Source organism: Myotis myotis, unplaced genomic scaffold (assembly GCF_014108235.1).
Source record: "Myotis myotis isolate mMyoMyo1 unplaced genomic scaffold, mMyoMyo1.p scaffold_m19_p_6, whole genome shotgun sequence".
In the NCBI taxonomy this organism is placed as follows: domain Eukaryota; kingdom Metazoa; phylum Chordata; class Mammalia; order Chiroptera; family Vespertilionidae; genus Myotis; species Myotis myotis.
The window spans coordinates 100,380,451-100,404,501 of NW_023416368.1; the positions used below are offsets into that span (position 1 = coordinate 100,380,451).

Sequence of the window (24,051 nt, forward strand, 5' to 3'; positions counted from 1 at the left end):
AACAAAAAGAAATAAAAAGAAAAGAAATTCATCTTGGGGACGGAAGTCTTCTGACCACGCGTGGCAGCATTGTCCCTCCACCGTCCTCACCGCAGGTGGTCTCCAGGGTCCTCTGAGCGACAGCACTTGCGGCTTAAACGCTGAGACGTCCACACCGCACGCCATCGTGCCCGGGTGACGGTGGCGGGTCCGTGACAAAGGTGTGTGTTCACCTGGCTCTGTGGACAGGTTGCTGCTCAAATACGCTGCTGACTTCCAGCTGGTATCTCGCCGTGGTGGCTGTGGTGTGCCTAATCCGGTTGCAAAGCACTTTGCTGTCCCACGTTCTGTTCTCTCATACTCAGCCGCCTACGTCATATCCACAGTGTCTCGCCCCGGATTTGGAGAAAGAGGAAGCCCGACGTAGGGTGGGACGTAATGTTTTGGAAGCCTGGAGCAACCCGAGGTTTCAGACCGTCTTGCCTCGCATTTTAAAATTTAATGCTTTCTCTCCTGCTAGTGTCCGGGCTCTGGCATGCCTAGAAAGCCTCCCCCCACTCAGAGTTCGTAGGTACATCTCTACTATGGAAGGCTGCACGGGTCGGCATGCCATCCGTGCACAGGGGCCATGCTAATCTTCTCTCCCTTTTTTAAAAATATATTTTTATTGATTTCAGAGAGAGGAAGGGAGAGGAAGAGATATAGAAACATCCATGATGAGAGAGAGTCACTGTTCGGCTGCCTCGTGCACACCTCACACGGGGATCAAGCCAACAACCCGGGCCTGTGTCCACAGGTCGACGCTCAACCACAGAGCCGTGCCAGCTGGGCTAATTTTCTCTGTATCGTTCCAATTTTAGTATATGTGCTGCCGAAGTGAGCACCAAAATTATATTAAAATTCACTGTATTTTCTTCTAGTATGCTTAGGGTTTTATTACAAACTTACAAACAAACACACACCTAAATTGAAATGAAATTTATCTTATTGTAAGGGGTGTGAACTAGACCAAACTTATTTTTTTCTGAATTTCTATCGGGTTGCCTAAAAACCATTTACTAAACATGTTACAGTCTTCCTATCTATTTGAAATGCCATATTTTCCTATATTAAATGATCATGTATTTTTGTAGTAAAAGAAAACTATTCTTTTTTCTATTTTATTACTCTACTTATTTCCACCTATCATTTTAGATTTGTTTTTTATTTGTTTGGTTAATCCTCATTCTAAGGTATTTTTTTCCATTGATATTTTGTTGTTGTTAATCCTCACATGGATATGTTTTTCCATTGATTTTTAGAGAGAGTGGAAGAGAGAGGGAAAGACAGAGCGAAACATCCATGTGAGAGGAACACGTCAATGGGTTGCCTCCTGCACGAGCCCTGATCAGGGCCCGGGCTGGGGAGGAGCCTGCAACCGAGGTACGTGCCCTTGACCGGAATCGAACCTGGGGCCTTAAGTCCACAGGCTGATGCTCTATCCACTGAGCTAAACAGTCTGGGGCTTTTCCATTGATTTTTGACTGGAAATTGAACCCATGACCCTTCTGTGTGTGGGCTGACAAGCTAACCACTGAGCCACCAGCCAGGGCCATTTTAAATTTCTATGGCTTAAATAGCACATTCGAATATCTGTAGCTTATCCTGATTTTTAAAGTATTTGTTCTTCTCATCCTTTCTCTATATTTTTCACAACCGAAAACAGGCATGATCATACCTTTCTCAGCAACACTATGTTTATCCTGTATAATAAAGGGGTAATATGCAAATTGACCCTAACAGCGGAACGACCGTAACGACCGCTGGGCCACTCACTATGAGGCACACTGACCACCTCTTGGTCCTTTTCCCCGACCAGTAGGCTCAGATCGCCTGATGGCAAATGGGGAACCGGGGATGGGTGGCAGGGGATGCAGGAGATGCCAGACCAAGGCCCCCACCCCGCCGGTCGCCCCACACACTGAGGGCGACCCGCAGCAGGGGTGGGGCTGGCGAGCAGGCGGGAACAGCCGACCTCTCGGTCCCTTCCCCCGGCTGTCAGGCACCGATCATCCAATGGGGAATGGGGAACCAGGGATGGGTGGCAGCAGGGGGCGGGGCCGGCTGCAGGCAGCTGGGGAAGATGGCCTTGATCGCAGGCCAGGCCTCGGGACCATACCTGCGCCTCGCCTCTAGTAGGGTTACAATGTCCATCAGATGAAGGAAATGTGTCAATCACTAGGCTGTGAATGGTGACTTTCCTTTAAAGTGTTCCCTTCATCTTTATCCCACATGCATCGTAAAACTCCATCAGTTACGTGATTTGTTTATTGTAATAAGGCACAGTGTGACTTGTGACGGGTTGGTGGTACCTTGCCACTCATGGTGGAACCGGGCTTTAGCCACTGATTTTCGCCAAATGGATGAATGCTGGTGTAGGATGGGAGGCAGGGGTTCTGTTTTTGAGTTTTAGATCTAACAGGCGGTTTGCAGTTGTTGTTTATCAGCATATTTTGTTTTATGATGCTCATTGCATCTGTGCGATTGGACAGTTAGCAAATGACTGAGACTGTTGGCGCCTTAGTCTTCTCATCTGTACACGGGGACAGTAGAGCATTATTCGCTGAGTTGCTGCTAGAATTAAGTGAACTAACTCATGGAAGGTGGTTCGCATCTGACACAAAATAAACATTTAACGCATCTACCGAGCATTAATTACAACGAGTCGCTGTCCTGGTTTAATGGGGGGAGCATCGCCCAGGACTGAACGTCCCCTGGAGGTGGTCACTGACGTGGCGGGGGGCGGGGGTGGAAACGGTCGCCCTGTCCCTTTCTGATGAGGCACCGGCCCCGCAGTTAAAGCCCTTGGTGGTCAAGGCGCTTCAGTCTCAGAGAAACGACACCCTTGTTGGACGAGAGCCCGAGAAACCCCTGCTGCATGCTGGGGAGTGTTTGGGGTCATGGGCACCGTTTCCTGGACCACGTATGAACACGTGTGAAACGTCTATCCGGTGCGAGAATGTGCAAGGACGCTTGCTTGTCCCGTGCGCACAGCATGTTGGTGAGAGTGGTTTGGGGTGAACGGCGGTCACCGGGAGAAGCAGGTTATGGGCCGCGTCCCCTTCTCTCCTCTTTCTCACCTGGACCCGGAGCTCCCTTTCCTGTGAGGATGTGTGGGCTCCGCGTCCTCCTGACTCAGTTTCTCCTCCGCAGACCCACTCCGAGGAGAGGCCGTTCCAGTGCGAGGAATGCAAGGCCCTATTCCGGACCCCGTTTTCCCTGCACAGACACCTGCTCATACACAACAGTAAGTGCGTCAGGCGGGCAGGGCCCCGGGATGGGATGACCTTGCACTTGTGTCCCCCGGCCCACCCCCGGCCCACCCCCGGCCCCAAGGAGCTGTCTGCTGTGCACACAGGACAGTAATCGCCTCTCATCTTCCCTCGTTCTTGTTTGTTTTCCCACAGGAAGATCAGCCATTTTAGGAGACATTTTATTTTATGTCACTCGCACCATCATTTAGTTTGTATGGAACACATAGCCTGTGTCCTGAAAGGTGGCTTTGAAATTTGCTCTAAAGCAGACATTTTGGTCCCTTTTAAATGTAAGGCTGTACATTCTTGGCTGCCGAAGTGTTTTGCAGTTTGATGGGAGTAGCAGTGGCAGGGGCTTACATACCCGCAAATCTCACCGAGGTGTGGCCCCGCCCAGTGAGACATACATGAAGGACTAAGGGAACAGAGCAGAGGCTGGGGGAGGGGGGGGGCAATGTGATTTTAGGAGCTCACAGGCCTTTGCTGATGGGGAAGGTCAGCGTCACATCGAACGTGACCTCTGAGTTGAGGAACTGAGAGGATGGGGTGCAGAGAGGGCAGCACGGACTCGGCTCACTGTGCGGGGAGCGGCTCGCGGTGCGGGGAGCAGCCAGCTCTGCGTCCGTCCGCTCTTCCCCGCTCAGCACGCCCTTCCTGGGCAGGGGTGCAGGGGTGCGGTTTTCCTTTGTTTATCAGACACACCCACCCCACGGAAGTCTGCCTAGCGTCACACCCAGAGCCGTGTTGAGGGGACCCCGGAATACACAGCCACCTCACCGAGGCCATCACTATGCTGTAGAGGAGAAAGTGCGACCGCGAAGCCGAAGGGCCAAGTGGGGGCAGCGTCCAGGTGTTCGTGACCACAGCACCTGACACAGAAGGGAAAACGGTGTCACGAGTCACAGTTGCTTTTCTTGCTTCTAATTGGAGTTGTTTACTCAGTAGATCACCCTCCACAGATGAAGGTTCCACTGCTGATTGCATTTTTAATATTTGTGAGGGAAGCGAAGTCGTTGCTCATTCTTGACAGCTGATTGCACAGATAAGATAGTATCTTGGAAGAAATTTTCTCTGGCCCATGGAAGTATCGAAAAATCAGAATGATAAAGATGTTAAGGCTTTTATGAAAGCTGAGCTGACGATGGTAATGAAAGGCATCTTTTCCCATAGAAAGCTGCTCTGGGGACGTTCTTAGCAGACTCTCCGCTCTCCTTCCAACGCGCAGCTGTACGTTTCATCAGCCCCGCGTGTCACGGAACAGCCGGCGCTTCCATCCCGTCTCCCTGTCCTTGGGTCGGGAAGGACCACTGTTCTGAGATGAGTGGGTTTTAGAACAAGGACTTACACACGGGAGCCTCGTTCATACTCTGAACACTTGCAACCGTGGCCTCAGACTCAGGACATTTTTCTTTGGATAGATGAAGTTTTATTTATTTTATTATTTTTTAAAATATATATTTTTTATTGATTTCAGAGAAGAAAGGAGAGAGAGATAGAAACATCAATGATGAGAGAGAATCATGGATCAGCTGCCTCCTGCACGCCCCCGACACGGGGGATGGAGCCCACAACCCAGGCCTGTGCCCTGACCGGGAATTGAACTGTGACCTCCTGGTTCATAGGTCGTCCCTCAACCACTGAGCCACGCCGGCCGGGCCGAAGTTTTATTTTTAACAGCAGCACGGAATTCTCGGGAGAAGGAATCCAATGCTTTTGACTTCATCCTGTTGGTTCTGATCAGTCTGAGGCAGAGGGTTGAGGCCACCGAGGCTGGGCCGTGCCTGTGTGTTTGATATAAAGTTGATCAGCACATTGATCAGGGGGTTTATGAAGCTGCATCACGACATGTGGTTAGAAAGGTCGACTCTGGAATTGGGCGAGGAAACGAGTGATTTAAGGAGGATGGGAAACTGGGCGGTGCAAACGGAGGACAAAACACCAGACCGTGCCTGACACAACAGGACGCTTAAAACCCGTTTAACTTTACCACGTGGAGGTGGTATCAGACACTGCCGTGCGCTCACGGCACGAGGAAAACTTGCCACAATTATTTTGGAAATTACTGCCATTTTCTAATATTCTGAAAGCCGAAAAGCAGGCTCCTAGCCAGCTTCTCGATTTTAAAATGGGGGGAAAAATTGGATAAATTGAAGGCAAGGAAATCTGGTAAAATCAGATAAAATCTCAACAGAATTTTAAAATTCTGATACACTTTAAAGCCAAGAACCCCGGAATGAAAACGCGCGGGGAAAGGTGCCGCGTAGCGAGGTGCTGTTCAGGGTCACGCATTTTGCTTCTCTTGACAGTTTAATGAAAGTGCTTGGCCAGGCGCAATCTTGGAGGATTTGGTTTTTAATTCCTTTCAGTGTCTGACTAAGATCTGGTATAATTAACATTCGTAACCTTGTGTCAACTCATCCTTCACTTTGCTCTCACTGGTTCTACATTTTACACAAAAGAAATGTTCAGATCTAGCTAAAGAGACACATAGAGACAAACTGGGTCGCCACAGCACCCCCCACGACACAGACGCACTAAGCAACTGCCGACGAAGCGCTCAGAACCGGCCCCGGCCTTCGATTCCCGCGTGGCCCCCACGTGACTTTGTCTCAAACACCAGATCTCAACAGGCCTCTGAGAGACGAAACAGCCGCTTTCTGATGGAAAACACAAGGGGGGTGGCTTGCCTTCTCCCCCTTTCTCCTTCCCTTCTCTTTGTCCCTCAGTGTGCTGGGAAGGAGCCCGAGGACCCCACAGGCCCAAAGGGACGCTGGCTGTGATGGAGGCGTAGGGGGCGGGGCCGAGGCCACCTCTCACCGAGACTAGAAAGTTGCCCGTGTCGCTTGCCCCAGTGAACGTGTGAATCTGTGCTGATGCCATTGTTCTCTAAAGGGGAACATGCATCTGGTGACAGTCCGTCTCGCACGCATAGGGCCGTGGGCTACGTGCACTGACGGCTTCCCGCGGGAGGCGCTGTCTTCTGATTGTGCGCGTTCCCCGCTTAGAGTGCTGGAAAGGGTCACCGAGAGCCCGACGTGCCAGGAAGAGCTGAGAGATGGCGTTCCGTGAACTTTAGAAAGTGCCCAGCGCTCCCTGAGCTGCTTCCCCTGCAGCCGAGGCCACGAATGAAGGCACCCGGGGCTCTAGGGCAGCGGTTCCCAACCTTCCTCACGCCGTGACCCTTCACACAGCTCCTCATGCTGTGGTGACCCCACTTTCATTGTCACAAATGGAACATCATTAAAGCATCGTGATTAATCACAAAAACAATATGTAATTATATATGTATTTCCCGATGGTCTTAAGTGACCCCTGTGAAAGGGTTGTTCGACCCCAAAAGGGGTCGCGACCCACAGGTTGAGAACCGCTGCTCTAGGGTCTAAGCCAGGAGTTGCCACTCTAGGCTCCCCTGTCCCCCCCAAACTGTCTGAGAGCCTGGGCAGAACCCCTCCCCCAGCAGCTTCACGCCCACTAAGGACCACTGTGGGGTTCCTGTCCACATACCTGAGACCAAGTCCCAGAGACCGTGCTGAGGCAGGCGGGGGGATCGAGGCCCCCGTCCCGGGATAGGAAGGTCACTCTGTCTCCCTCAGGCCCTCGCCCCCCAGCTGGCTGCCAGTGACCAGGCCTGCCCGTGCCCCAGCCCTGGAAGGCCGTGTGGACCGTTGTGGGATTGAGGGGAGAAATGAGGGGTCCCCAGTGCAGCTCCTCTCCTTGACAGAGGCCTTTTGTCCCCACAAGGCTCACTTAGCTCAAACCCTGCCCTGGAAACGTACTTTTAAAACAAGTTGATGGACCCTCAGGAAATGAATTCAATGCCCACATTTCCAGGTGCAGAGGCTGAGAGTATGCGAAGGTACAGGGCTTTCCTGGCCGCACAGAGATTCTAAATGTGGAACCCAACTTGTCGTGACCCACTCCCCTTTGCGGGTGGGATACGCGGTCAGAGCCCTAAGCCAACCTGCGGGGGGTCAAGACCAGCAGGTGTGTGCGGGCCGCTGGCGGGACCCGCTGGGGCACCTCATTTCCTCTCCTGTGACCTCCTGTTTCCCAGGTGAGAGGACCTTCAAGTGCCATCACTGCGACGCGACCTTCAAGAGGAAGGACACGCTGAGCGTGCACGTGCAGGTGGTGCACGAGCGGCACAAGAAGTACCGCTGCGAGCTGTGCAACAAGGCCTTCGTCACGCCCTCCGTGCTGCGGAGCCACAAGAAGGTCAGCGCCGGCGCGGCTCCGCTCCCGGCCTCGCGCGGGGCAGCCTTGCAGGCGGGCGGCCGCGGGGCCTGGACGGTAGCCCGCAGGGTTATTTTCAAGTTCCCACGGATGCGTGGGTCTAAGGGGTTTGGAACCAGTGGGGATGCGCGTGACAGTGGTTTAAAGTCTCGCTGTGAGACTGAATCACTTGAATGAAACGTAAGCCAGGAGGAAAGGGTTTGCCCTTCGTCATCGTTACCTGTTTCTCTGGATTGACCCTCAACTCTTTGGACCCGCCCCCGTAGACACACACGGGAGAGAAGGAGAAGACCTGCCCGTACTGCGGCCAGAAGTTCGCCAGCAGCGGGACACTCCGCGTGCACATCCGCAGCCACACAGGTGAGCGGGCAGCTCAGGCCCCGCGGGGGGGCAGGGGGGTCGTCCGGGACCAGGGCGTCCTAATGCCACAAAACATCTCCGACGGAGAGTCCATCTCGCCTGTTTTCTCCCTTAAAGTTTCATAAAATCCGATTTCTGATTCTAGAAAAATGTTGAATAAGCTGCCTTTCTCAAACTATCTAGCGTGGAGATAAGCCGCTCGCTGTCTGGCTGTGCTGTGACTGATGTGATGTACACACTGTCCAGGGGACAGAAGAGGGAGCGGATCACTCCCTGTGGAGGCCGGGGGCCTCCTCTTAATCCTCCTGTCAACCTCAGGAAGCGGCGTTTCCCAAAGGCCCTGTCCTGTAGGACCTCACACCCTTCCCCGGCTCTCCCATCCGTCACGTTCAAATCCGTCGGTGTGACGGCTCTGACTCGCACACAGACCACTGGGGAGATGTGGGCTCCCTGAGCCACAGGCCTTCCCGTGCTCACGTCAGCACCCACCTCATCCGACGGGTCTGCGGTCCATTACGTGGCAGCGGACTCAACTCTCCTCCATTCTGAGTGTGCCTTGATTCCTCTAATTCCAGCTCCCTCCCTCTCCCTCCTGTCCTTCCTTCTTTTCGTCCTTCCTTTCTCTTTAAATGACAGGCTCCCTGCTTTTATATGAGAAAGCAAGTGTTCACAAAAACAAGTCTGAATGGCCGTAGTCATGGTCACTTCGTATCGAGGACAAACTGCTCCCCGGGAAGAGCCGCCGGTTCTGCCCCTCGAGGCCGCGCCTTCCCGCTGAGCCTCCCGCGTGGGTCCCTGTGCGTCCCGGGTCACAGGGGTGCCCACTCCCACTTTATCCAGAGAGCAGTAGAGGTGGGTTCATCCGACGTGATGAGGTTGACCCTGTGGAACTGGCATAGCCAGGAGCAGCGGGTAGCGAGCAGCAGGGTAGTGATCTGGCCCCTGCTGGGGGTCTCATCCAGCAGCGACCAGGAGGCCCCCGCCTCCCATCACTCGGACATCACTCCCGGTTACCGCGGCACTGTGTTCATCGGTTCACCTCCACACTCAGCTGCAAAGGCCGGGCGGGCGGGGCAGGTTCCCACGGCCCTGCTCACTTCCTGTCACTGAACCTGAGGCTCAGACAGCAAATGGCCCAGCCAGTCCAGGGAGTACGGGAATGACCTACCTAGTCAAGGAGATAGAATCCAAGTGTGGTCCCTTCTACCCAGCTGTTATGATGAACACAAGGAGCGTGGCTGGTATGGCTCAGTGGTTGGGTGTCGACCTATGAACCAGGAGGTTATGGTTCGATTCCTGGTTGGGGCACATGCTGGGGTTACAGGCTTGATCCCCAGTGGAGGGCGTGCAGGAGGCAGCCAAGCAATGATTCTCATCATTGATGTTTCTATCTCTTTCTCCCTCTTCCTTCCTCTCTGAAATCAATAAATATTTATAAAAAATATACAACACAAGAATTATAAAATGCTCTAAGTTCTCCAGTATAAAAGATGAGGAATGAAATTCTAAAGGTCTTAACATTACTTCAGTAGTTTGAAAGTGTTGTGCTTTAGAGCCAAATGAAAGGTGCTCTAAAATTTTTATTTTCACATTCCCATGTTCATGTACTCCTGAGCCACCTTTATAGCGGCAATAACATACAGAGTACACGGCGGTTAAACGTAGTTTCACCAGGTTGCTTTTTTTTTTTTAAAGGGTTTTATTTTTAGAGCAAGTTTAGGCTCACAGTAAAATGAAGGGAAGGTGCAGAGAGTTGCTCATCTACCTCCTCCCCCGACACAGCGCCCCACCATCCACATCCCCAGCCCGAGGGGCGTGTCTGTTACAATCCATCAACCTGTGCCAACACATTATAAACCCCAAGCCCAGCGTCTACCTTAAGGCTCCCTCTTGCTGTTGGACATCCTGTGGGTTCGGGCAAATGATACCAACACGTGCCCGTGATTGGAGTTTCACTGCCCCGAAACCCTCTGTGCTCTGCCCATTCGTCCCCCAACTCTCACCCGGCAACCACCGAGTCCCCCCAGTTTCCCCCGAACGTTACCCAGCGGATGGGTTGCTTTATTGCGCCCAGGAAGTGGCTATCAACGGATGGCCTTTCCGCGAGGCGACAGGCACTGAGCACTCTGCCGTGTGCCGAGGTGCTTATGCAGGTCATGGTCTTTTCTGTCTCCTCATGGTGTTGAAAGAGCCGGTTTCATTTTGTTGTTACAGTGTTCAAACCGTCCATCAGTATTTTGGGAAGCGGATTCTCTCTCGTAACCTCAGCCCGGTTTTATGAAGGGGAGACATGGCCGCAGCCTCGGGCTCCTCCTCCCATTTGCTGGTGTCGTGCGTCACTTCCTGTCTCGTGTGTAGGTGTGGTGTGTGTCTACTTCACGTTCACTTTCTCTGAACCGCTCTTACCCTTCTGGCTCAGACTAGCGGCCATTCTCTAAGACGGTGATAACTTAGCTATTCAGTTACTACCTGTCTGTTCCTTCTGGGAGGAATCTTAGTATTTTCTCTGTTTAAAGGAAACCTTTTGAAAAATGCCTCTGGTTCTTCACATGTTGGTTGACTTTATCCTTTGCTGCCTTCGCTAACCAACCAGTTGTATCAGCTGTACCCTTGTCTCACCTCTTCTCTGTCCCTCTGCCCCATTCCCATTCCCATCCTTCGGTACTGCTGGGGCGAAATCTGAGAAAATTTGGTTTTTCCATTATCCTTGAGAATGTTATTTTTCATAAACTTTTGTATCTACCTTCTGAAGTCTACTCATTCTTCGTAATTAGGTGATTTGAATAAGGGCATGTACATCAAATGTGCACAAGACATTTTGCTTTTATACATCATTAAACTATAGTATTCTTTCTTAAAAATATTTTTATTGATTTTTAAAGAGAGAGGAAGGGAGGGGGAGAGAGAGAAAGAAAACATTGAGGCAAGAGCGCAACATCGATTGGCGGCCATGCACACCCCCCCACCGGGGATCCAGCCCGCAACCCGGGCATGTGTCCTGACCGGGAATTGAACTGGCGACCCTTTAGTGGACAGAATGATGACCAACCAACTGGGCCACACTGGCCAGGGAAAAATATAATATTATTGACTTTTAGTATAGAAAGGAATTTCAGGAAGTTTCTAGTTCAAGCCTCTTAGTTGAATTCACACACATCAAAATCCAGTGATTTGCTCGTTACAGAACTCGTGTGTGGTTCCTCCAGAACTGAACGAAGGCTTCCGTTTTCCAGTGTCACCTGGCTGGTGTTTTATCCCTTGTTCTCTAACAATACCCCCTAACCTCCCGTTGCTCCTGACTTACCATGGGTTACGTACATGCTTCCCACAATGTGTGATGACATCCTCTGGGTCATCAGCCAGTTGAGGATACTCATCTGCACTTGGACGCGTAGGGGTGTGGCATGTTACTTATGGTCTAACTGAGCACTTCACTCTGGAGACACTTTCCCACCACAAAACCAACGGTCCATGAGACCTTACTACTCCGTGCTGGTTCATATGAGAGCATGCGTCTGTGCCCGGCAGGCAGCTGTCATTCATCACCGGCCTCCCGGGCTGGAGTGCCGCCGGTGGCACCCCGAGGGCAGCAGGAACAGCGGCTCTGCCTCCCGACCGTCCACAGCGTCTCAGGTCAGCTGGAACTGGGGTGATTCCGCAAGAATCTGTGGACTGTGACAGGGATTCTGACCGTCGTTCATAAATTATGAGAGAAATTCTAGGAACTGCTTTTGGGCCAGAAGGTTAATTACCTGCCTGCAGCTCCCCGGTCTGCGTGTTCGTAGATGCCGGCTGTGGGCCTTCTGTTCCGGGCTGGCTGCATGCTGCTGTTCGAACCGAGTCATAAATCACTGTCTCAGCAAACATTTAATATTTCAGTAAATACCTGTGATCTGCTTAGGAATAGAGGTTCAGTATAATTTGCTTCTACTTGGATTTCAGCCACTACTTGTCTGTCTTCTCTAATGTTTTTTATTAAAGGAATCCATTCATTTTTAGAATATTTGTTCACAGGTTTAAAAACACTAGCAATAAATAATCTTATAAAATAAAAGACTAATTATGCAAATTGTCCCCACAGGCAGGAACTGTGACCTCCTGGTTCATGGGTTGTTGCTCAACCCCTGAGCCACGCCAGCCGGGCTATTTTATATATTTTTTAATCTTCCAAGTTGCTCTTGGCCATTACTGCTCAATCTGTCGCATTCAGTGTGTTTACTGGCATGACATAAAACTTGATCTTCTGAGCCATCTGACCAAGTGGTCAAGTTCATTTCTTAAATCCGTGGCCTAATTTAAGTGTATCAAGATACCTCATTTAAGAATACCAGGATTTGCAAGGTTTTTCTTTATTAATTTCATGTGACCTAAACAACGATCTTTGGAAAGGATTTGTGTCCAGATGTTGGACAGTGAGGTGGTTTTGTAGCCATCGATGGATAGTCAGTATTCGGGGGCTTTAGGGTCCTTGTATGTGAGCACACACGCTAACCTTCACTCCCTCCACAAACGTCAGATGCTGTTTTAATATCAGTATGTTGCTCTTTGGTGAGAACCAGAGTTCTTCTCACGTCTTTAATTAATATTCCATTGCATAAAATAATGGCAGCGTTAATAAATTATTATTCTAATAGCATGCATTAGACTAGAATCGGGTTTCCCCCTATTGCCTTTAGCCACCTTTGCATGGTTGTTGTCATAATGCATTTTCTTTGTTAAAGACTCCCGGTGGGTGACTTGCTTAGGGGCTGGGCTAGACCCTGGTAAGGGGTTCCATGTGGCATCTGGATGTCCCCTGTGGAGGGCATAGTCCCGTTTCCTGGAGCCCTTTCCTGACATTTCCCACCTTTCCTCGCCCTTTCACACCTAGAATATCTTGAAGCTCCTTCCACCTCAGGCGTGCCGGCAGTGAGACTTTGGAGGCACTAGCTCATTACGATAAGATAATCCAAAGATGGAGACTTACCCAGAGTGTGCTCAGATGATCTTACACCGGCCCCGGAACTGCATCCCTTCCGTCCTTGTGCCTTCCCTGACCACCTGAGCTAGTCCTTCTCCCGCCCCCTCAGAGGCTTTCTCACACCTGCCTCCGTCCGTATCTGAGATGATCGTCTGTTTTCTTTAACTTCTCCATGCCCTTCTCCTCACATGAGTGACATTGAAGGGGCAGCGATTGTGCGAATGTACTCGTAACCCCATTCCCAAGGCCCTGGACAAGGGCAGATACCTGTTTAACAAATGAGTGAGGCTGCTTCACGGAGCCTCTGCTTTGAGGCATCTTTTAAAATCAACCTCCATTCAGCCCTGTCCAGCGGGCATCGTGTTCCTCTGTGTTCCTGGATGTGTTTGAAGAAAGCACAGAGGATGGTAATGTTACTGGGTGTCAGAGCGTAATGTGAGGAAAGAGGCGGACACAAAGAACTCGCCTGCTTTTCTCAGCCCAGTCACTCACATGTCACGCACACGTCATGCGCACGTCAGTGTCATGTGTGCGGCTGTGCCCATTAACTGACTGCCGGTAGCTGCCCCTGTGTGCGCTGTGTGTGCGGTATTGGCCCGGGCCGCGTTCCGCTCCGTGTGGAAGGTGCGTACCTGTCTCCTGTGATGGCGGGCCTGCTTGAGACATAACACACGTTCCTCCCCCCACCCCCAGCACCCCCGCTCCCTGTGAACTTGGAGGACTCAGCGCCTCCCTCGCTGGACAGAAACATCTGCTTCATGTCAACTGTCGTGTCAAGAAGCGGAGTTTCCGTCAGTCACTTTAGAAAGTCCCACCTCTGTTGCCCAGAACAGCAGCCACATTGTTAATGGGGGGGTGGTGGTGGTGGTGGCACAGAGCTGGGGCTACATTCTGACTCCCGCGCGCAATAGCTCTGTCCGCTGAGGCACCTGCGCCTCCTCCCCGTGCCTCACCTTCTCCGTTTGGAAACCAGGGACACGGATGCCCACACCCCAAGGTTGTTGCCAGGACGAAAGTTGCTGCGAGGAGTTGAGTGCTGTGCTCCGCAGAGCAGAGCGAGCGGGACCCCCGTGGCTGTTGTTACTGTTTCTGCTTATGTGAGCTTTTAGCTCCATTTTCTTAGCGAATTTTTGAACTAATTCCCGTGTTAGTCAACATAACACTGTGGTTCCCCAAACAAAGTGAAGGCAGTGCCTGAATCCGCCCACGGTCCTGCAGGACAGCATGCGCACTGGCCTCAGAGCGCGCTCAGCCTCTGCCTGGCGGCGTCCAAGCAGGAAAGAAAGGCTGCTCTTCTCCAAGGTTAGTTCCTTCATCCCGGAGGGCTGTCCCTGTGGGGGGCGTGTCCTCATTCCCCGGGCCCAGCTCACAGGAGCCCCGGGCGCCCCTCCTCCCGCTGAGGCTGGAACGTGGGCCGTGCTGGGGCCTCCCCGAGACGTCCCTGCTTCAAACCCAGGTTCAGTGGGGCAGAGGCGGCCCGGGGGCCACGGGGCCACGGAGGCCACGGAGGCCATGGCGGCCCGGGACCCGCGGGGAGCCATCTGTCTCTGGAGGCAGCACTGGCTGGAGGGGTCAGGGCGGGGCCTGGTGGGAAGGCGGCGCCTTGCTGGCCGGGGAGGTGTGCTCACTGGAATGATGCCAGTGACCCCGGACGGAAGGAGAGCCCTGGTCAGCACAGGAGGGAGGCACTGCTGGTCGGAGGCCCCTCTGCGTGGACGGAAGCACGGGCAGAGTCCTGCACCTGCTGAAAGGTGGCTACCTCCTGGTGCTGGGCTTCGGGGCAGCCGGGATCAGCATCCACTTAAGCGCTGGGTTCAATGGAGGAATAGGTGACAAGTGGCTTTTCTGCCAGTCGCCTTTGCCTGGGGGCAGCTGCACATTACATTTTGTCACATTTCTGTCCTTTTGCAGTAGAACTTCAACACACTGTGACAATTGTCTGCGTGCTTGCTTGGTTTACAAAGAGGCTTGGCAAGTCCTAAGTAACCTGTAGGTGACAGGTACCTGGTCACATCAGAGTGTGGGTCTGTGATTGCCTAGTTCAGCAGCCGGTGGTTCTGTTTAGCGAACACCAATTCTATGAAAGTCTTTGGAAACTCATCCCCCTAACTGAGATAGGACATGAAATCTTTTCTTTAAAAGCAAAGAAAGCATCAGTGGGATAATTAAAGACCCTCAGTGCTCATTGATTAATGTCGCTCCTTAACAAATCGACTCAGATAGCCTGGCTGGAGTGGTTGAGCATCGTCCCATGCACTGTACAGTAGGCAACTGATAGGTGTTTCTCACATCGATGTCTCTCTCTCTCTCTCTCTCTCTCTCTCTCTCTCCCTCCCTCCCTCCCTCCCTCCCTCCCTCCCCCTTCTTCTCTCTAAGAATATCCTCAGATGAGGATTAAAAAAATGATTCATGTAAAACCTTTTTCACAAATTCTTAAAATCAGGAGACTTCAGGTGGGCTCACGCCGTAAAAGGACCGCACATCAGGCCTGCTGCTGGGACTCTGGCTTGTTTCCCAGTCCAGCAGGTGCAGTGGGCTGGGTCCCTGTCCACCAGAGGGAAGGCCAGCCACTGCCCGCTGCTGTGGTGCGGGGCCCAGGGCGCACGGAGCGGGTGGGGACCGATCTGAGTGCGGGAGGAGGAGGAGGATGGCGCTGCCTGCTCTGCGCCTTGCGTGTTCTGACGCGGAGCCCTCCCTCTCTCGTAGGCGAGCGCCCCTACCAGTGCCCGTACTGCGAGAAGGGCTTCAGCAAGAACGACGGGCTGAAGATGCACATCCGCACGCACACCCGGGTAAGACGCGGCCGGCCGCCCGCCCGCCCGGTGAGGGGGAGCCAGGCTTCCTCACAGAGCGCGGAGCTGACCTTGGGCAAACCAAGGCCCTGGGTCTGAAATCGCGTGTTTATGGTTATGACGGACGTTGGCATTTCTTTAATGACAAAATACCCCCAAGGAGTCCTCATTCTTGGAACTGTGACTCGGCTTTCAGGAGTCGTAGGAGTTACCAGCGACAAGCTTTCCAGTAAATAGGTTGTCACCTTATTAAAATGTGAACATGGGGTCTGGCTACGTGTTTGCCAGGACCGCGCCGGAACAGAGGTGTCAGCAGGCGGCCATTCCTGCAAACGGACAGCATATTGGCAGGAGAGACGCTGAGGGAATGCACGCTGTTGGGGGAGGTGGAAGGCAGGGACGGTTCCTGGCTGGCCGGCCTCTCTTCCCCAGGTGCCCCCTCTCCTCTCCTGCACCCCCCTGCTGGGCGTGTCACCTGCCACACACACACACGGCTTTTCCGGACAGTCGGAGGCTGTGGCTGTCTCCTCGGGCTCGTTTTGATTGGGCTCCATCCGTGGTTCCCTGCAGCCTCTTTCTCGCGGTTCCTTGAAAGCCTGGCCTTTGAAATGCCTGTGGTCTGGGTAGAAATGAGCACTTTTTCAAGTTTTAGGAGGCGTGCCTACTCCTCTGAGAGCGATTCGAATCCAGGCCTCTCTGGCTTTACTTCTCACCTTAGCTGCAAAATTAAAACTTTAGAGCAGCGGTTCTCAACCTGTGGGTCGCGGCCCCTTTGGGGGTCGAACGACCCTTTCACAGGGGTCGCCTAAGACCATCGGAAAACACACATATAATTACATATTCTTTTTGTGATTAATCACTATGCTTTAATTATGTTCAACTTGTGACAATGAAATTGGGGTCACCACAACATGAGGAGCTGTATTAAAGGGTCGCGGCTTTAGGAAGGTTGAGAACCACTGCTTTAGAGAAAACACGTCATCATCACATCCTCTCCAGCGTGAGGGCACCCCAGCCCCCCGCTGCGGCGCCGTGGCCGTGGATGCCCTCGGAGGCCCGTAAGGACCGTCCTCCTGGTTTTGTGGCGGGTGAGGGGCGGCTCCTGTGCGGGCTAAAACAGATCCCCTGGTTCCCATCCACGATGCCATGCTTGTCTCAGACGAATATGAGCGACTGGACCACTTCCTGCGGATAAACTGACTCCTTAATCAGGACGACGGCTTCAGTGCACAGTTCAAAATACCTGTTTCACAAAGGGCCTTAGTGCAGGGGCGCGACTGAGCTTCAGTGTCGTTCACTCATTTTTTAGGTGTACAGTTGTCACAGACGTGCCAGGCATGTGTTTTAAAGATGCCGACCTGCCTTAGCTGGTTTGGCTCAGTGGATAGAGCGTCGGCCTGCGGACTGAAGGGTCCCGGGTTCGATTCCGGTCAAGGGCATGTACCTTGGTTGCGGGCACATCCCCCGTGGGGAGTGTGCAGGAGGCAGCTGATCGATGTTTCTCTCTCATCGATGTTTCTAACTCTCTATCTCTCTCCCTTCCTCTCCGTAAAAAAAATCAATTAAATATATATATAAAAAAATAAATCAAGCATGTCAAACTCTTGGCCCGCGGGCCACATGTGGCCCACAACGAATATTAAAAAAAAAAAAAAAAAAAAAGATGCCAACCTGCAGGCAAAGGGGCCTGGCTTCTCTTATCAAACCTGGAGATGCCCCGCCCCTGGGCATGTGGGTGCCGTTCCGGCCTCCCCGGGGACAGGGCTGAGCAAGTTGCTGCCGGAAAAATACCTCGGGTTTCCCCCGAGACAGTGGGGTGTTTCAAATTCAACTCATTTGTCTTTTTACTTTTTAATAACAGATTTAGAAGTTTTAATTAAAGCTTATTAATGAGAACAGTGAGAATACTTAAAATAAATACAAAGACCGCGAAGTACATGCCAGGTACTGTTCGGGGCCTTCACACGCATTAATTCCTGGGAGCCTCACAGGAGCTCACTAATGCATCTCACACGCACTGCAGCCTCCGGGGGAAACTGAGGCACAGGCCAGCAAGGGCAGAGCTGGGGTCAGGCCCCAGGCCAGGCTGCAGCGGCCAGCCCCTCACCTTCCACGCAGTGGCCTTTGGTTCAATGAAATATTCTGGGTGCCACTGACTCTCATCCCCTCTCCTGTATATTTTCAAACTAAACCAACTGCAGCAATAACCCCACATTTCTTTTTTAAAAATATATTTGTATTGATTTCAGAGAGGAAGGAAGAGGGAGAGAGAGAGAGAAACATCAATGATGAGAGAGAATTACTGATCGGCTGCCTCCTGCACGCCCCTCACTCAGGATTGAGCCTGCAACCTGGGCCTGTGCCCTTGACCAGAATCGAACCTGGGACCCTTCAGTCCGCAGGCTGACATTCTATCCACCGAGCCAAACCAGCCAGGCAACCCCACATCTCTAAGTCTCGTGTTCATTTGCATACCTGAGCCTGGACTCAAGGACCCTGAAGCAGCCTCGGTATCCAGGTGCAGGTGGCACCTGTCCGGCAGGGCACACAGGAAATGGAGCCTGACCTTGACGCTGGGAGCACCCAGGCTGAGCCAGGAGCACGGGCTGAAGACAGAGTCCCCGTGAGTGCGGGTAGGAGCAGCGAGGTGCAGCGTGAATGGCACGAGCCTGGCCGGTTGGCCTGAGACTCCTCTTTATTTTTCTTTCTCACGTGTTCGTGTGTCCGTTGTATTTGGTCGCAGACAGCTCTAGTTTCGCATCCCGTTTCCTGGGCAGTGGATGCGTGCAGGCATCCTTTGTGTTTGGGGGCGTCTCGGGGAAGGAGCGCAGAGCCCTCCCACCCTGGCCCTGTTTATGGGGGCAGCACGGCCCCAGCGGGGGAGACAGTCCTGCTAAAAGCCTCCGTGGCTGAACCGTCATTGGTCTTCCACGGAGAGCCCGGGGTTGGCGGTGTATTCACCTCTGTCCTGATCTTTATTTTCTTCCTTCTGGTTTCAGCGCGTTGACTGTGTTGAGTTTCCTTGTGTTCCTCGGCCTTCCTGTGAGGCTTGTAATTAGTTAAATAGCAGTTTCACCTGCTTCCCCCCGACCCTCTGGTGGCATCTGCCTCTTCCTCGCGCTCCGACAAGGGTGAGAGGCTCTCGGCCGTCTTTGCGATCGGCGTGCAGCTCACCTGCCTGCCGGGGTCCTCAGCCCACACCCGTCTCCTGATGTCAGGCTCGCAGCAGTGAGTGACGCAGACTGCCCAGCCTTCTCCTCGCCAGGGCGGGAGGGGGGAAAATGGGGAGTGACGTGTTCCTGGGCTTCACATCCTTAGGGCAGGGACTTACTCGCAGCTGCCTAGGGTTGTCGGACTCACTTCTTCTACTTAATGGCTGTAGATTAGTTTTCTGCTTGGGAGGGGACAACAGCAGAAACTCGTACCCCGTGTCCAGGTGGCGCCTCCCTCCCATCAGGGAGGCTCTCTATGCAGGGCCCTGTGGTCCAGGCCCCTGGGGTCCAGGCCCCTGGGGTCCAGGCTGTGAGGGCAGTTTCTCTAAAGGGCTGGGTCTCCGGTGCAGGCTGGTCCAGTGGCCAGGACAGGGCCTTGGTCCAGAGCCCCTGCTCTCTCTCCAGGCTCCTCCCGTCCCACGCATGTCCCATCCTGTCCCTCTGCCTGGGTGAGAGAGGACGTGGCTTTCTGGGGAAGCTGAGCCTCTGTTGGGGCAGGTTTCACACTGTGGACACCATGGCTTGAATTGAAACCAGGACTTTAAAACAACTGGAGAAGAAAGAGGGACGTCCCAGGCCTTCAGGACACTGCCCCCTGCATCTCCTCCCCCTGCACATCCTCCCCCTGCATCTCCTCCGCCTGCATCTCCACCCCCTGCATCTCCTCCCCCTGCCTCTCCTCTCCCTGCATCTCCTTCCCCTGCATCTCCACCCCCTGCATCTCCACCCCCTGCATCTCCTCCCCCTGCCTCTCCTCCCCCTGCATCTCCTCCCCCTGCCTCTCCTCCCCCTGCATCTCCTCCCCCTGCATCTCCTCCCCCTGCATCTCCACCCCCTGCATCTCCTCCCCCTGCCTCTCCTCCCCCTGCATCTCCTTCCCCTGCATCTCCACCCCCTGCATCTCCACCCCCTGCATCTCCTCCCCCTGCCTCTCCTCCCCCTGCATCTCCTCCCCCTGCCTCTCCTCCCCCTGCATCTCCTCCCCCTGCATCTCCTCCCCCTGCATCTCCACCCCCTGCATCTCCTCCCCCTGCCTCTCCTCCCCCTGCATCTCCTCCCCCTGCATCTCCACCCCCTGCATCTCCTCCCCCTGCCTCTCCTCCCCCTGCATCTCCTCCCCCTGCATCTCCACCCCCTGCATCTCCACCCCCTGTATCTCCTCCCTCTGCATCTCCTCCCCCTGCATCTCCACCCCCTGCATCTCCACCCCCTGTATCTCCTCCCTCTGCATCTCCTTCCCCTGCATCTCCTCCCCCTGCATCTCCTCCGCCTGCATCTCCACCCCCTGCATCTCCTCCCCCTGCCTCTCCTCTCCCTGCATCTCCTTCCCCTGCATCTCCACCCCCTGCATCTCCTCCCCCTGCATCTCCTCCCCCTGCCTCTCCTCCCCCTGCATCTCCTCCCCCTGCCTCTCCTCCCCCTGCATCTCCTCCCCCTGCATCTCCTCCCCTGCATCTCCACCCCCTGCATCTCCTCCCCCTGCCTCTCCTCCCCCTGCATCTCCTCCCCTGCATCTCCACCCCCTGCATCTCCTCCCCCTGCCTCTCCTCCCCCTGAATCTCTCCCCCTGCATCTTCTCCCCCTGCCTTTCCTCCCCCTGCATCTCTCCCCCTGCATCTCCTCCCCCTGCCTCTCCTCCCCCTGCCTCTCCTCTGTCTGCCAGGTGGGCCTCACCTCCCACACCTCACCAGGCAGGTTCGACTGAGGCCTATCTAGTGATGTCCGATGTCCCTCTCGAGTGCAGGGCACCAGGACCCCGGCTCCCCTGGAAATCAGGGCCTTGGCTTCATTGTGGCGAAGGCCTGAGCCAGAGTGGCCTGCGGTGAGGTAGGTAGGGTGCATGCGAACAGCCATTTGTAAGCACCATTCACAGAAGCTGCTGTTTGTGACCGTTTATCACCGGAAGCTTCACGTCCTAATCACTTTTGATTTTTATCACGAAAAGCACCTGGGCCAGTTAGGAGGTTATTTCGGAACCGGTGTGAGCGCCCCTTTACACCCCGGTTACTGCGCAGGCTGGGGGTCCGCGTTCCCGCTGCCTCTCCGGCTCCTGTGCAGAGCAGCAGGGCAGCTCCTGCAGATGCTAAGCCAGCAGTTGCCGGTGGTGGAAGGAGCGGCAGGTCTTCGTGTTGTTCTGGTTCCATTCCTTCTTTACGGAGCTTCCTGTCCCGCCCTCAGGTTCCCAGTGTGGGACGGTGACAGACAGGTATGCTGGCACTGTCCCCACGCCCTGTGCCCGCCCCGCCCCGCTCCCCAGGGCAGTGCTGTCTGTGTCCCGGCCTGGGCACTGCTGGGTTTGTCCGCAGCCTCCGGGTAACTGACGGAGCAGCTTGAAGTCTGTGCAGACACCTGCCCAGTGCATCCTGCAGGTGCAGGGTGGGGCCCAGGAGGCCTGGTGCTGAGGGAAAGGAAGCGCCGGGTGCAGATGCTGGAGCAGGGAGGCGGGGCTGTGGGGCGTGGTTTGGCGTCTGCAGCCCCTTGGGAATAGGCAGGGGTCTGGGACAGTCATGCTGGAGTGAGTCCCTGTGGACGCACGGTGAGGCCCGTGGGAAAGGCTCAGAGGCCAGCGCCGAGCAGTGTGTGGAGCCAGGCTGGGTGGCTTTGGAGGTGAGTCAGGGGAAGGAGGAGGGGCGCCTGCAGGCCCCTGAGGGCCCGGCCACAGGAGAGGTGCCTGCCCCTCCGTCAGGGCGCCCAGGAGGCTGAGTGCAGGGTGTGCCTGTGGTCTGGGCCAGTGGAGAGGGAAATGGAGACAGGCTGCCCGAGGACCCGTGAGTCCGGGAAGCACGTCTTGTTTGGTGTGACGTGTTGTACTGTGATCAGGGGGGACACCAGCCGCTCCTTTGGGAAGTTGGCCCTGAAGTGACCCTCAAGGGGGACGGGAGGGGGGGCAGCAGCCAGGTGACCCGCACAGGAGCCCCGCACCTCTGAGAGCATTGACGAGGTGTGGACCAGTCCTGTCTATCAGGAGGTAAATGACATGGAGAGGTCACCATGAATGTGGGGTCCCGGGAGGGCACTGTGGGGCTTGAAGATGTCCCCTAGGCTTAGGGGACAATGAGGTCTGAGGACACCTGTGTGGGTAGGTGCTGGGGGTGGGGCACCTGTGTGGGTAAGTGCTGGGGATGGGGCACCTGTGTGGGTAAGTGCTGGGGATGGGGCACCTTTGTGGGTAAGTGCTGGGGATGGGGCATCTGTGTGGGTAAGTGCTGGGGATGGGGCACCTGTGTGGGTAAGTGCTGGGGATGGGGTACCTGTGTGGGTAAGTGCTGGGGGTGGGGGCACCTGTGTGGGTAAGTGCTGGGGGTGGGGTACCTGTGTGGGTAAGTGCTGGGGGTGGGGGTACCTGTGTGGGTAAGTGCTGGGGGAGGCACCTGTGTGGGTAATTGCTGGGGTCCAACCCCAGCAGGTCCAGGGGTCCCCAAAGGTGTGGACGGAGTCGGCGAAGAAGGAATGACACGGAGACAGCGTTCAGTTGATCAGCAGCCTAGCCAGGATCTCCAGCCAAGTTCTGGTTAGGATCTCCAGCCAGGTTCTGTGTCCATGTTCTCTTGCTAGGTTCTCCAGCCAGGTTCTCCAGGTTCTCTAGCCAGGTTCTGTAGCCATGTTCCCTCCCTAGGTTCTCCAGCCAGGTTCAGTCACCAGGTTCTAGTCAGGTTCTCTTGCCATGTTCTATCCAGGTTCTGTAGCCAGGTTCTGTCTCTAGGATCTTCAGCCAGGTTCTCTCGCTAGGTTCTGTCTCCAGGTTCTGTGTCTAGGTTCTGTCCAGGATCTTTTGCCATGTTCTCTCGCTAGGTTCTGTCTCTAGGTTCTGTCTCCAGTTTCTGTGTCTAGGTTCTGTGTAGGTTCTGTCTCCTGTTGTCTTATTACATCTGTATTTATACCAGTTGATTCCAATCCTATCAATCTCTATTCCAAAGGTTAGGGCGTTTCTTATCTCCATTCCAGGGAGTAAAGATTATGTAGCTTAAGCATGATTGTTCGTAGTTAAAGTGGTTAATTACCCACCTGGCACTTAGTTAAGGGGTTTTATTCCCTCCCTAACTTCAGGGGAAAATCCCTACCTGGGGAAACAACCTTTCTTAGAGAGGTGACCTTGGTTAAAACACATAGTGCCAAGAAGGTGAGCAAACATATTAAAAACAGTATGCCATATATGCCAGGTCCCTTGAAACAGCAAGCATGGACCGGCTCCCGGCAGGTAATGCTGGGGGTGGGGTACCTGTGTGGGTAGGTGCTGGGGGTGGGGGTACCTGTGTGGGTAAGTGCTGGGGGGGGCACCTGTGTGGGTAATGCTGGGGGTGGGGGTACCTGTGTGGGAAGGTGCTGGGGGTGGGGGCACCTGTGTGGGTAGGTGCTGGGGGTGGGGGTACCTGTGTGGGTAAGTGCTGGGGGTGGGGTACCTGTGTGTGTAAGTGCTGGGGGTGGGGGTTGGGGGTACCTGTGTGGGTAAGTGCTGGGGGTTGGGGCACCTGTGTGGGTAAGTGCTGGGGGTGGGGGCACCTGTGTGGGTAAGTGCTGGGGGTGGGGGCACCTGTGTGGGTAATGCTGGGGGTGGGGGTACCTGTGTGGATAGGTGCTGGGGGTGGGGGCACCTGTGTGGGTAGGTGCTGGGGGTGGGGGTACCTGTGTGGGTAGGTGCTGGGGGTGCAGTACCTGTGTGGGTAAGTGCTGGGGGTGGGGTACCTGTGTGGGTAAGTGCTGGGGGTGGGGGTTGGGGGTACCTGTGTGGGTAAGTGCTGGGGGTGGGGGCACCTGTGTGAGTAAGTGCTGGGAGTGGGGGTACCTGTGTGGGTAGGTGCTGGGGGTGGGGGCACCTGTGTGAGTAAGTGCTGGGAGTGGGGGTACCTGTGTGGGTAGGTGCTGGGGGTGGGGGTGGGGGTACCTGTGTGGGCAGGTGCTGGGGGTGGGGTACCTGTGTGGGTAAGCCCTGGGGGCCTGCCCAGCTGCTCCTGCTTTATAACTGGGTAAGAGGAAGGATCCAAATACATTTAATAACTTTTTAAAAAGTTTATTATTTCAGAGGAAACTTTTCAGGTTGTTTTTAGTTTGTTTTTCTAAACGTCATTGGCGTTTGTTCTGTGTGGGCCAGAGGTCTGGCTCGTTGCCGCTATTGAAACTGCCTTTAATTTGGTTTTATTGTTTCTAGAGCCCAGGCATTTCTTGGGGGGTTATGTGCCTTGTAAGGGAATCGTTTAAGATAAATGGCTTTAAGGCACCATTGT

The 24,051-nt window shown here is 54.3% G+C and overlaps 1 protein-coding gene across 2 annotated transcripts in view; it reads left to right on the top strand.

Moving 5' to 3' along the window:
- Window positions 1-24,051, top strand: part of PRDM5 (PR/SET domain 5) — a 113,759-nt gene that overhangs the window by 71,027 nt on the left and 18,681 nt on the right. The window contains exons 11-14 of one of the 2 annotated variants that reach the window (XM_036315174.1): window positions 3,172-3,265; window positions 7,327-7,487; window positions 7,772-7,865; window positions 15,532-15,617. In XM_036315174.1, the coding sequence (XP_036171067.1) occupies window positions 3,172-3,265; window positions 7,327-7,487; window positions 7,772-7,865; window positions 15,532-15,617 (435 nt within the window). The remainder of the gene's footprint in view (window positions 1-3,171; window positions 3,266-7,326; window positions 7,488-7,771; window positions 7,866-15,531; window positions 15,618-24,051) is intronic. The other variant, XM_036315173.1, reaches the window with a different exon arrangement.